Consider the following 13,639-nt stretch of genomic DNA (forward strand, 5'->3'; position numbering starts at 1 on the left):
AGGGGCGTGTTACCAGACTCCGAACTGCACGGACCAGAAAATACTTGACCTCAAGGATACCCATGCCATCTATGGACACAGTGACAACACATCCCTGTTCCAGATGATCTACCCACAACCCACCTACCACTTCCCCAACTTCAGGTAAGGTTTTATTTCTTGTTACATTTACCTATGTTTTGTTGCCTTTTTTTAGTGATTTCCACAAATTGTACTGTCTTTTTTCTTGTTTAAGTTTCTTCTAAAACGCTTGGTATACGAATGATTTGCTTATGCTTCTTTTCTCGTTTGTTAAGTTCTTTCTTTTGACAAATGTTTTATAACGTGTGATATGAAATCTAATTCCTAGGTTTTCGTGTTTTTTTCTCCATTATTCTTCCTTTTGGAATGCCTAATTTATTGTATATATCGATATTTATTACTAACAACGCGACTACAATTATCTCCATTCAAATATGCATATAGCATCTTCAACAAAATGAAGCATTGTTTTTAGTTAAAATAATAACCAAAATATTTAATATATGTTATTTCAGTCTCCATATGCAGGCATGTAATTTGAATTTCATTTCGCCTCTTTTGTCTTCTTATGAAAAACTTTTTTTATGAACGACCGTACATGTTATAATATACAGAAAAGATGGAGCATGTATCATTAATGTTACTTAGTTTAACAAGAAATTAAATAAAATACGGGATAAAGCATGTGTAGACATTTATAATATGGTCCCTTTCAGGAATACTTGGTCAAATCTGACGTGGACGCTGGATAATGGTGGATTTATTGAATCAACAATCAACCCTTTAACGGGTAGGACCAACATTGAATACATTGAATAATTTCACCAACAACGTTATATTGTACTAAACAATTAATATTGAGCATTCTAACATTTTGATAGCGACACCTGTGGACACAATGATCGCAAAGAGCATTCGGACTAAACGCATAATTTGCCGATTATATTGTGATATTATTTCAGGTGATATCTACTTGACGCAGAACATCAGTATCTGGCCATCGTGGCCGACCAGACACTATATAGAGACTGTAACAGTGGCCAACTCCGAGTCATGCTACACCACCACGTGTCAAATGGATGTCACCATTTGGTATACGAACTGGGTAAGTGCGAACAACTAAAATACTGGATCTAAGATATTTGTAACAAGTATTTAATTAAAGTTTATACATTAACTGTAAGTTTCACAAATCGTGTCCAATTATACATTGCCAACGTTCAAGTCATGTGTCAAGCATTTTATTATGTTCGATTGTGACAGCATATTATGGATTTAAAGATAAGTATGTGCTCTTCAGAACAATATAATACCAAGATATGTGGTGTAATTCTTACAATATGAAAATGCAATTTGTGTGAATGCTGATACTCTCAGAAAACTGGGTTTCGGTAGTGAAATTTAACAAAAGCGCATTACACAAAGACACCCTAACGATTCATGTTCCACCGTAGTCTCCAATTAAATGTTGCAGACACACATCGGATATATAGGAAATAACCACAAACTGCTTCAATGCAAATCCTAAATGGATTTTATACAGGAAAACAAAACAAACTATTTCGAAATACTACATTCGAAAGGACAAAAGAGGAATATACATTGATTCCGTGGAATAAAAAAAATAAAGTTGAATTTTCTGTGCACTTTCATCAATCCGCCGCATACAGAAGTGAACAAAATAACGTATATATCAGAAATTCGATATACTTTGAAAACGCATTGTTGTAGATCATGATCATATGATAATTGCATTACCATTAAAGGTATTTCAAAGAACTTATGGCAAGGAAATGTATCATTATATCAATTGTAATCCATCATGCTTTGTCAAAAGAAAGTATATATTTTGTTATCATCATGTATCGATCTGAAAGTAAAAGCTATCTGGAATACACACAACGGAAGCCTATAACAAGGCGCTGATCGACATATAAAAATGGTCATCTTATATCCTTACTTATCTATGGTTGTACTATTATCTTATGCAGATAGAAGAATACATAATAAATAAATAAGGAGTTTTGCAGGAAAACAACTGTTGTTTTGCAGTTTTACAATTAATGGGATTTTTTGCTGCAAGACAACAACAATCTGTGCAGTGTCCTTCTGAACGATTATCGTTTTACGGCCTATACATTGGGTTCTGATAAAAAATCTGAACTTTCAGAAACCCCGGATTAGCAGCTTACCAGCCCAGAAAAAACTGCACGAGGATACGGACGCTGAGACGTTGCTCCACAACCTTGAAGTGTATGACTACAACTACGACAGGTATGTGGATGCGGCTTTTCAATATTGTGATCAGAAAAAGCCATACAACAATTATAGGATAGCTATTACTGTAGAATGATACTCGCTGATAAAAGTACTTGGGTGCAACACTTTCCTTATGAGTGTTGTCAATATTTCATATGAAAATCTTTCCTTTTATGCAGGCAGAACTGTGTTTAAAGTAAGCGACGCAAATCAAAATATAACAATTGGAGCCAGAAAACTTTACGTGTGTACTTCACTGTTCGAAATCTCACTATTTAAGGTTGGAATGTCAAAAGCTAAAATATGTGTCGTGTTCTGAGAAAACTGGGCATAATGCATGTGCGTAAGTGTCGTCCCAGATTAACCTGTGCAGTCCGCACAGGCTAATCAGGGACGACACTTTCCGCTTTAATGACATTTTTCATTGAAATGAAGTCTCTCCTTAGCAAAAATGCAATTTAGTCGGAAAGTGTCGTCCCTTAATAGCCTGTGCGGACTGCACAGGCTAATATGGGACGACACTTTACGCACATACATTAAGCCCAGTTATCTGAGAACGCGACTCATATAATACAGTGACACAACAGAAGAAACCTGGATGAAAATAAACTATTATAACTTACTGTCTACCTCTATATACACTTTTGAATGTTTTTTTTATAGATAGCACACTCCAATATCAGTTTTCCGCGCATGCGCTTTACACGGTTTAAAAAGAAATCATTAGAAAAAAATAGAGGGGACGGGGCGGTGCTAATTGTATTCGTGCAATACTATATCCGTTTGTTTCTTCATATATGAAGCTGAATTTTGGCACATCTTCCTAAAAAGGATGCTTCTTTATAATAAAAATGTTGTGTTTTTTTAATTATATTGATATTGTAATTTTAAACAAAGAATGATTAAATTGTATGTTAAGTAATTCAAGAACACTATTTAGAAAAAGGGAGACAACACTAAATATTTAATACTTTTATTATTTATTACTATTTAACACATTTAAACATAGAAAAATTAAACGTTTTAGTAATGAAACTAGTGAAACAAAATGATATGAATAGATAAACGTGAATACAAAGTAGAACGGTAAATAACGACATTTTTCAAAAAGAGCAACACAACAGGTTTTATAGATCAATCAGATAAAATGAATGATGAGTTTAATAAAACGGAAATAAGTGTTATGGAACTAAAACCCTAAACGCCTCGAAATATCTTGATTTAGAATTTGAATGATGAAATTTAGTGGAAACAATTTTGAAAAGAAAAAAGAATTACTTTTTACAACATTTCAATTAAAATATATTTTCATTATAATGATACAGGCATATTGTCACAATGTGAAATTTATTAATAACGATTGATAAATTACACATCAAATTTTTATATTAAAAAAACACAATAAAAGTAACCTTCAAAATACAAGGGTTTAAAGTTTCACATGGTGTTCTTTTTTCATAACGAGATAGACGTTTGTTAGTACTTTGTAAAGCTGAACTGATTTGATTCACTTGTTCGTACCAAGTAACATATTTATGTAGAGGTTATTATTGCGCTTTTGTAATTGAAGGCCTGCGGACGGCCATGCGCTTGAGGACAACTCCACTTGCTGGATTGAATACGTGTTCGATCAGTGGGGTGAGAACGACATGGAACTGTTTGAACTGAAAGAGGATCCAAACAATCCGAAAAGATGGAACTGTGAGTTTCAGTCATTGTTTTATGTGAAACAATTGTAACAGACATTGAATTTATTATTGTGACTTAAGTACTAACTATCGACTATGGACTAGTTTTTTTTCATTATGTTGACGCGAAATGCATATTTTAATTCAATGAATAAAACTGTTCAATTATTATATTAAAGTATTCTCGATTTTATTCGCTTTATGAAGTTTGCTGTAAAAGTCCTACAGTAACTTCAAAGCGAGTCTACGATGAAGACACACTAAGTTCTTTAATAAGTACGTTTTTTGTTTAAACATCAATTGATTCAAGCATATTTAGCTTAATTAATAATGCCCGACACATGTTTCTTTATATAAACTAATGTATGAAAGGCACTGGTCATATTTGAAAGTCTTCTTCATGAAAAAACTTTTTGCTTTACAAAGCTTATTCGCTGTACAAACGAGAGTGCAACGTCTCCGGCTCTCCGTATACCCCACCATGCGGGTACAAGCGGGAAAACTTCACGTGCCCGAAACACACGGGCTGCATGACCCACAACGTGACTCAGTGGTACAACGTGTCAATCCGATGCAGGGACGGATATGGGGCCGAGGATAACCGAAACTTCTCGTTCTATCCCGTGCATAACGTGGCTCCGACGTATAGGAATTTACCTAGTATGTATTGCCTGAATTGTCTGTGTATGTATATCGCAATATCTATTAACTCATAGTTACACAGTTACACAACCCCGATTATGGCCCAGAAAGTGTCGCTAAAGCTAAAAAAACATGGGTAATATCGGACTCTTGTGAGGGAAGTTTTGGGAAGCCGTCGTTCCCGATTTGTCTCTGATGAAGCCGAATCAATGCCCACTGAAAGTTATGGTACGTTTGAAGATTGGAAAAATAGATATGTGGGTACTTTTTGGGATATCTCTCCGTAAATACTGGTCTAATAACAACTGGGATGAAAACATGTAACCAACTAAACAGTAACTATCCGTCTCTTTTGATTTGAGGTATAGTTATGAAGCTATTAATTGTATACATATTTTGCCATTTTAATTGTTCTGCCCTTCTGATTGCAATTGTACTTATTGACAAAGCTAAGTAAGGATCATCCGTTTATTGTACTATATTCTTATATTTACATGACTTCCGTCCGATACTGAAAGATTTCTAACATCGTTAATCAAGCGGATTCAAGCGTTTCATGATAACTATAATTGTTGACGTTTGTGGATTAGAAGTCAGGCCGTAGAATAAGATACTGAAAAGAATGGAAACACTAATGCGGTCCGCTTAGAACATAGTCGGTTAAAGCCTCTATAACGCTCAAGATCAACGAAAATTTCGTAAAATAAAGTTAACACCTAAACAATCAGTGTTCCTTATAGCAATAGCTACAATTTCAACGCTAGATGTGGTATGATTACATAGATTTTTGTAGATACGAAATGCTCGTTTTTATTTATTTTTGACACAATTAATTTCATTTTAATTTCCCGCGAATATGCCTTTTCATACGACACACGAACACTAAAATGGTACCATGTTAGTGTTCATGTGTCGTATGAATAGATATCGTTGTGGGAAAGTAAAATGGAATTAAATATGCAAAACAATAATAAAAACGAGCATTTTGTATCTACAAACATCTATTTTACCAGACCACATCAGGCGTTGAAAGTTTGGCAATTGCCATAAGGAACAATTATTTTTACGAAATATTGTACGAAATTTTCGTTGATTTTGAGTAGTAATGTTACTTTAATAAACGTGTAATCTTGCAGAGAGCATAACGCTGAACGTAAAGACCGGAAGTGAACATGACATCATTTTCTCCAGCATGTACCGAGACGCTGAGAATGAGAATCTCACATATGAGTATACGTTCGTTAAACAGGGCGGGGGCGACGTGACCTACTTTAAAGGCGATCCCAGTGGAAACTATTTCAGTATAATGTGTTTGATAATATTCCAACAATTAGATCAACACCAGTGACAATTATGTCACTATTGTTAAAAAAGAATCGTCTTGTCCTGTTGTTAAACCTTCATATTTAACTACACTCTTGTCATAATAAAATACGCATGATTTACATCTAGAAATGATTTATGTGGATCAACTTTTAGTGGCTGTACTTTTCACGTGAACGCAAAAGAATTTAAAAAAAGACATAACGTTCTGGCTTACAACAAAATATGATTATATACAGTTCAACAATACTTATTGTTGAATCTTCATGCCACGATTAAATCGTGTTCAAAATGTAAGAACAACAAAAATTGTGTTAAGTGTGTATATTTAATACGATATATTAGTTACAAGCCTTATGGGATGATTCTTTTAAAAATCTTCGTTTAAAGGTGCAATGTTTTTACTTAGATTGCTTAAGATCCTCGGTTCTCTGATTATTTGCATACCCATCCACAAGATGAATCAATAATGCTTGATAAAAACAAGTACTTGCTCATCTGTGTGTTTGTGAGCTGACTTATTTACGAACCTCGTGTAGTAGACAAAACCAAGCTATAAATTAGTTTTATTGCTTATCATGGGTGTTTCATTCTGCTTTGAAAACTACTATTGTCGTCTTTTAGACCAGCTTGGCAATGTGTCCCTCACGACGTATATGTACGAAACGCCCAACGCCACGTACAAGATACTAATATGTGGCCACGAGCGGCGGAATGAGATATGCGAATACCTTACTGTGGATTTCAGAGGTAAGACAGTTCAGTATATGATTTGCATACATGTATATTCAGATATTACTTTTAACATGTGCATACCAAAATACGGTAAATATTAAGCTTTATATTCATTATTTTTATTTCCATCTTGAGCTTGCCATATGATGGTTACCTTTGAATCTAAAAAGTAACACATATCATTAAATTTCTTAATACCATCTAAAACATGTATTGGGCATTTCATGTTAGAATGATGTTTGTCATTAATTTTTGCATTAACCCATTTATGCCTAGTGGACTCTCCCATCCTTCTAAATTGGATCAATGTATTTCGAACATTAGGGATGTCTAGTATATTTATTTCTATATTTACAGAATTTCCTTTAAGCAAACAGCGCAGACCCTGAAGAGACGCAGCTATCGAATGATTAAAATAAATTTTCTTTATGGCAAATCTGGGCTAAATGCATGTGCGTAAATTGCCATCCCATATTAGCCTGTGCAGTCCGCACATGCTAATCAGGGACGACACTTTCCGCTTTTATGGATTTTTTTTATTTTATACGAAGTCTCTTCTTAACGAAAATCCAGTTAAGGCAGAAAACGTCGTCCCTGATTAGGCTGTGTGGACTGAACAGGGTAATCTAGGACGTCAATTAAAGCACAAGAATTAAGCCCAGATTTCCCAGATCGAGACTCGGATTAACTGTTTCAGATTATTGCGGGCCCACTCCCGAATGTAGGAGTAGTTCCACGACGGTGACGTCAGAGACACCTGCGGGCACTGTGATATTTAGCGTTGCTGACCTCGTCACGAACGCTGCCCTCTACACAAGCATGGAATTTTCCCTGACAGCGCAATACGCCAATATGTTTGATATTAATAGCGCGACGGGTAAACATTTTAACGCTGTATTGATCATTAATAACGCAACGGGTAAAACATTTTAACGCTGCATTGATCATTAATAACGCAACGGGTAAAACATTTTAACGCTGCATTGATCATTAATAACGCAACGGGTAAAACATTTTAACGCTGCATTGATCATTAATAACGCAACGGGTAAAACATTTTAAGGCTGTATTGATCATAAATAACGCAACGGGGAAAACATGTTAACGCTGTATTGATCATTAATAACGCAACGGGGAAAACATTTTAACGCTGTATTGATCATTAATAACGCAACGGGTAAAACATTTTAACGCTGTATAAATCATTAATAACGCAATGGGTAAAACATTTTAACACTGTAGTGATCATTAATAACGCAACGGGAAAAACATGTTAACGCTGAATTGATCAAATTAATTTTTCTATCAATAAACAGGAAGTAATATCAATACTAGAAAATTTTACATTAATTTACTATCGGGCTATATGGCAATCGCTCACTTTGTCCGTCTGTAAAAAATACGCTTTGTAAAGTGTTGCGAATAATGCATTATAAACTTTTACATGAATGAATGGGAAAGCAATTTATGTAATGCAAGAATTAAAAGCGTTCAATAGAGAGAGACAGAGAGCCAATCACACAAGCTTTAAATAAATAAGCATCAATACAGAGAAATTCATTTTCCTATTATTTTAACTTCATAATACCTATACAAGTTTAAATGGGTAACACATGAATGATATAAAACATGCAATGGACAAGAGAACACCTAGAGGATATAATACAGAGAGTATGAACTTACGTTTCATTGTAATTGCTTATTGTCTATACACGAAATGTTGACGCAACATGATCAACCAATAAAATCCTCGTTTCAGGAGTTGTCAAAACAACATCCAAACTTACCGCTTCATATCCATCGACTGCCTACAGTTTGAACGCCTTTGTTACCGACGTTAACTCGTGCGGTTTCTACTCCGTGTGCCCACTGAGTGTGGTCGTCACCTATATCAACTTTGTACGTATTATAGTTGTTGGTAGAATCGAAATCGACACATTTCAAACAATATCATATATAATGTTATTCTCGCACCCTATATTCGCGTATGTTTAGAACTATTTAATAACACAAATTGTTTAACTGTATGATGCTATTGTCGTTAAGTGCATACGTTGGCGTTTCTGTAATCAGCAACGTGTATGTGTAAGACATGTCATGAATCTTTTTAACATCTTATATCAAATTGATTTCGTGAATAAGAATTAATAAATGAAACACGCAATCCAAGAGGTGGATGTTTAGTTTAAACATATTTATTGGTTCAAAGTATAATACATTACATTCATGTGAATATCAAAAAAACAACATTTCATGGATAAGAAGACAAGCATCTATGATGCTTATTTGAGTTCTGTTCCTTGCTGGAGTTACTAGAGAATAAAATGCAATATGGTTCAGGTAGTTAAGAATAGTATTGTATGATCATCACTTTTTCATGTCGTTCTTATACAGCTTAAATATCTTTATATAATACATGTACCTTGTATGACATTTTGTTGTTATTAAAAAGTAAAAACGAACTATATGAGTTTCCACAACGTTTACAGTAATTATAGACCATAAATATATGTAAAAGAAGAAAGTTCGTGCTGTCACACACCTATAAGGGATCAGGGGGAGGGGGTCGATCCGAACATATATATCTATATGTCGAAGCGTTTTGTTGCTGCAATGAAGCCGTGGACACGCTGAAATAAATAAGTGTTGTGTTCAAGTGAAAGCCGATCATGCCAAATAGTAGATTGTTTAAAGTCAATGGACACGGCAGATTGGAAAGGAAAGAGTTGCGTATGTTATCAAAATTTGGGCACTGCAATAAGTAGTGGGATGGCGTTTGTTCGGCACCACATGAGCAAAGAGGACTGTTAATGATATTTCTACGGTGTAACTCATAGTTTAATGTGCTGCAGCCTAGACGTAGACGGCAGTGGTAGATCTCCGATTTCCGATTACCAATATTGTAATAAATAGCCGATCGTGAACGTTCTCTGTCTGTCAGTAGATGTTTGAAGGCAGTTAACATAGGGGCATTTCGTGTGGGCGTTAGAAGAGAATTCCATAACCGGATAGTTGAGGGCAGAAATGAAGATCCGTACAACTGAGTCTTTGTGAAGATTGTTGGAATATCGTTATTGCTACGAAGCGAGTAGGTGCGATCATAATGCACGGGTATCAGGTTGGAAAGGTATGGTGGAGTAAGGTTGTTTTTCATTTTAAAAAGTAGAATGAGCTTATGATGTTTTCTTCTGTTGGCTAAGGATTCCCATTTAAGATCCATCATGAGACGGTCAAGGCTACAGAATTTGGTAGCGCCTGTTACGATCCTTTCAGCTTCGTTTTGGACAGCTTCAATTTTGTTACTGAGTTCGTTAAAGCAATTGTTCCACACGACGTCGCCATACTCCAAAAGGGGTCGGACAAATGAAAAATACATGCGCTCTAGACTTTTTCGAGACAAAACATACTTTAAGGAGCTAAGAATGCCGATTCTCTGCCAAGCCTTGTCAACCATGATAGAGATATGAGTTGCCCATTTTGCATCCTCTGAAAGGGTTAGTCCAAGATGCCTGTGGGACTTGACTTGCGTGACTGGAACGTCGTTCATGACTAGGTCAGCGTGTTGGTGTTTATTACGTTTACGCGAGAAGAGGACTGATTCTGTTTTGCTGGATTAAATGAGACCAGCCAGGTATTCGACCAGGATCATTTTTCAGTGGGCAGACGATTGAGGATTTTCAACAATAATATAAAGACTCGTGTCATCAGCAAATAAGCGAATGTTGGCCCTGATATCGTTAACGATGTTCAAAAAAAGCAAAGGACCTAGAATGGATCCTTGTGCGACACCGGCAGTAACGGACGACCAGGAAGAAGAGGTATTAGCGAAGACAATCCGTTGTTTCCTGCTAGATAGGTAGGAAGAAAACCAGTCCAGAAGAGAGCCGCTTATACCAATAGAAGATAATTTGGATAATAGACCTTGGTGCCATACTCTGTCGAATGGTTTTGATATGTCGCAAAAGACTGCTTGGACCTCTTTACCATCATCCATAGCCTTAGTGATGTCGTCATACAGATAAGTTAGCTGGTTTATGGTAGAGTCACCCTTAACAAATCCGGATTGGAAGGGTGTAAGAATGTTGTTTATGATTAGATAGTTGTAAACGTGTTTGTGTACACAACGCTCCATAAGTTTTCCGATGCAACTCAGTAGGGAAATTGGTCGATAGTTTGACGGTTGGGAAGGATCTGCTTTCTTAAATATAGGCGTGACATTAGCAAGTTTCCAAGATGAGGCAAAATTAGAGTTTAATAAAAGCATGTTGAAAAAGAGATATAGTGGGGTAGCCAATTCGTTGCATCCCTCGTTTAATAGTGTTGGGCTGATTGAAACCGGGCCACTGGCTTTCGAGGGGTCGAGGACTGATATAGCATTTTTAACATCTTGTTCGGAAAGTATTATTGAAGAGAGGGCGGCACCAGTGGGATAAGGTAGAGATGGGGGAGAATGGTTGACAGTTTCTAAGGTTAATTGTTCACAGAAGTAAGCGTTCAGTACAGATGCCTTGTCCTCGTCAGTTACTGCTTCTTTTCCTTTGTCAATAAGTGTTGGAATAGGATTGGAGGTTTTTCATGCTGTAAGGCGTTTGGCCAGTTGGAACCATTTCTTGGCAGTAATGTTGTCTGAGTTGAGTTGGTCAATTGCCCTTTTGTGATGATCTGCCTGTGCTTTGCGGATTAAAGAAGTTGTTTGGTTCCTTGCATTTCGAAAGTTTGCCCATGCTGTGATATCATTTGAGGTTTTTGCGAGTCTGTGAAGTCTTGTGCGCTTCCGAATCATATGGCGTATTGTATTGTTCATCCAAGGTACATCGTTGGGTCTTATAATAACATCTTTGTTAGGAATACTTGAAGATGCAGCAGCTAAAATGACGTTGGACAAGGTTTCGGCAGCATTGTCGAGATTTTCGTTATTAAGAATTGCGGTCCAATCATTAGAATTGAGAAGATGTCTGTTCTTGTTGTAGTCGCCATCTTTATAGAGCCATATACGACGCCTATAACAAGACTGTACTGGTTTGGAGAGTTTCAAGACATAGACAATAGGGCAGTGGAAACGTGTGAGATCTGGTATGAAGGGATCTGCAACAAAGCTGGAGAGGACGTCCCGTGAGTGTTTTACAAACATCAGATCTATGAGAGATTGTGAGTGTTCAGTTAAGTGCGTTGGGGAATTTATGAGTTGTGTTGCGTTGTAGGAGTTTATCAATCTGCAGATTTTATTTGATTTTGAGGCTTCGATGTTCATGTTAAAGTCGCCTGTTACAAGTATATTGTCGTAGTGTCCACTGAAGGCCTGATCAAGACTATGCTCCATATTCAGCCACTGAGTGTTGTTTGAGTCGGGTTGACGATATATTCCACCAATAAGAAGTTTGCGTTGGTTAATATGAATTTCGATCCAAAGGGCTTCCAGACCTTCCACTAAGAGATCCCGTCTTTCAGCGGCCTTAATTATGTTCCGGACATATATAGCAACTCCTCCACCAGCTCTGTCTCGTCTGTCACAGCGGAACGGAAGATTAAAGTTTGCTATTACCAAATCGTCGTTAGACACGGTTGAATTAAGCCAAGTTTCGGTGAAGACTAGGATATCATAAGGTTGAGTCTCGAGTTCGAGAATATCACGTTTTGGTCGTATGCTTTGAATATTGAGTTGAATTATTGCAAGACCATTAGAAGTAAGTTCCGTTATTGAATGAAACGTGGACTCAGACATATTTGGCTCTAAAGAAGGAACAGGGTTGATTTCAACATCACCAGATCTACAGATGAGTAGAATGTGTAGGTAGAGGGCAGTTGCTAGTGGACAAATGAATAAATTGTGAATACGCATCCAGGCTGATGGCGTCGTGGTCGTTCGTCTTATAAGGGAGTACATACTATGGGGGTAAGACGTCATGCATATTGATGTTTGACGCCATAAACGAACGAATCAGAAACGTAGAGAGAATGATACGGATCAGAAACCGCCCGAGACCCACTGACGTGTGTGACAAAGTTATACAGATAGAGATAAAAAAAAAAGAAATGCAAAAGCATGCTGTTTGGGATGAAGGTTGGGACGTTATGGGCACATGTGATAATCATTAAATTCTTTTGTATGCGAACGTTCAGCTTGAGCAAGTGAATATAGATGTTGTCGGAGCACGTGATATTAAGTATGCAAAGTTATATACGTATATGTAAGCTTTTAAAAAAAGTTATTTCGTAAAGCATAGTTCGTGAAAAATAGAACTCCTACATGAACCAACATGAAGATTAACAAGTTGACTAAAATACATGAGATACACATAGTTGACATTTACATTGAGTCACAACAAGAGCAGTCGTATTAAGCAGAGTATTGTATGTACTTGTTTGCACATGATAAGTCAACATCATGAGCAAACCGTATTGTTACAAAAATCATTATAAGTTTTAATAACTTTGATAAATAACTGTATACACGTTTAACACAATGCTGTTAGAAAAATACAAAACGCAAATGGGCGTATTTCGTTATCAGAGTTTTTCCAATGTTTGTGATGCTCAATAATCACTAGCAGGTATCGTGCTTAAAGTACTTAAAAGTGTTAAGACTACTTATTTACCTTTGAGAGCTAAGTGTTACCTATGTTTTGGATGATCAGCGACTCCATAAAAGTAGATAATAGCACAAAATGTCAACATAATTATGTCCAATGGACATAATTTCAACTATGCTATATGTATACAGGTTTGAGTAACATATGCCAAATAAGAAAGGGTGTCACAATAGTTATTAACATTTGAGTAATTATTTGCTATGATATGAGTCAGCAAAATCTTGACCAAGTTAACAGTAGCAAAGTGTCTAAATAGGATTGAACAATTAACATTAATGCAGTTAAGATTGTAGCAACTACTGCAATCAAAATATGAAAAGTGTTATGTATACTTTGATACACGTGATAAGTCGGCATCGTAAGAATGCAGCATTGTTCCAC

The 13,639-nt window shown here is 36.2% G+C and overlaps 1 protein-coding gene across 1 annotated transcript in view; it reads left to right on the forward strand.

Annotated features, from left to right (window-relative positions):
- LOC127852419 (uncharacterized) overlaps nucleotides 1-13,639 on the forward strand; it is a 170,622-nt gene that overhangs the window by 29,434 nt on the left and 127,549 nt on the right. The window contains exons 17-21 of the mRNA XM_052386374.1: nucleotides 3-144; nucleotides 738-811; nucleotides 984-1,126; nucleotides 2,192-2,295; nucleotides 3,851-3,981. Coding sequence (XP_052242334.1) covers nucleotides 3-144; nucleotides 738-811; nucleotides 984-1,126; nucleotides 2,192-2,295; nucleotides 3,851-3,981 — 594 coding nt within the window. The remainder of the gene's footprint in view (nucleotides 1-2; nucleotides 145-737; nucleotides 812-983; nucleotides 1,127-2,191; nucleotides 2,296-3,850; nucleotides 3,982-13,639) is intronic.

The sequence above is a fragment of the Dreissena polymorpha genome, chromosome 12 (assembly GCF_020536995.1).
Source record: "Dreissena polymorpha isolate Duluth1 chromosome 12, UMN_Dpol_1.0, whole genome shotgun sequence".
Classification (NCBI taxonomy): domain Eukaryota; kingdom Metazoa; phylum Mollusca; class Bivalvia; order Myida; family Dreissenidae; genus Dreissena; species Dreissena polymorpha.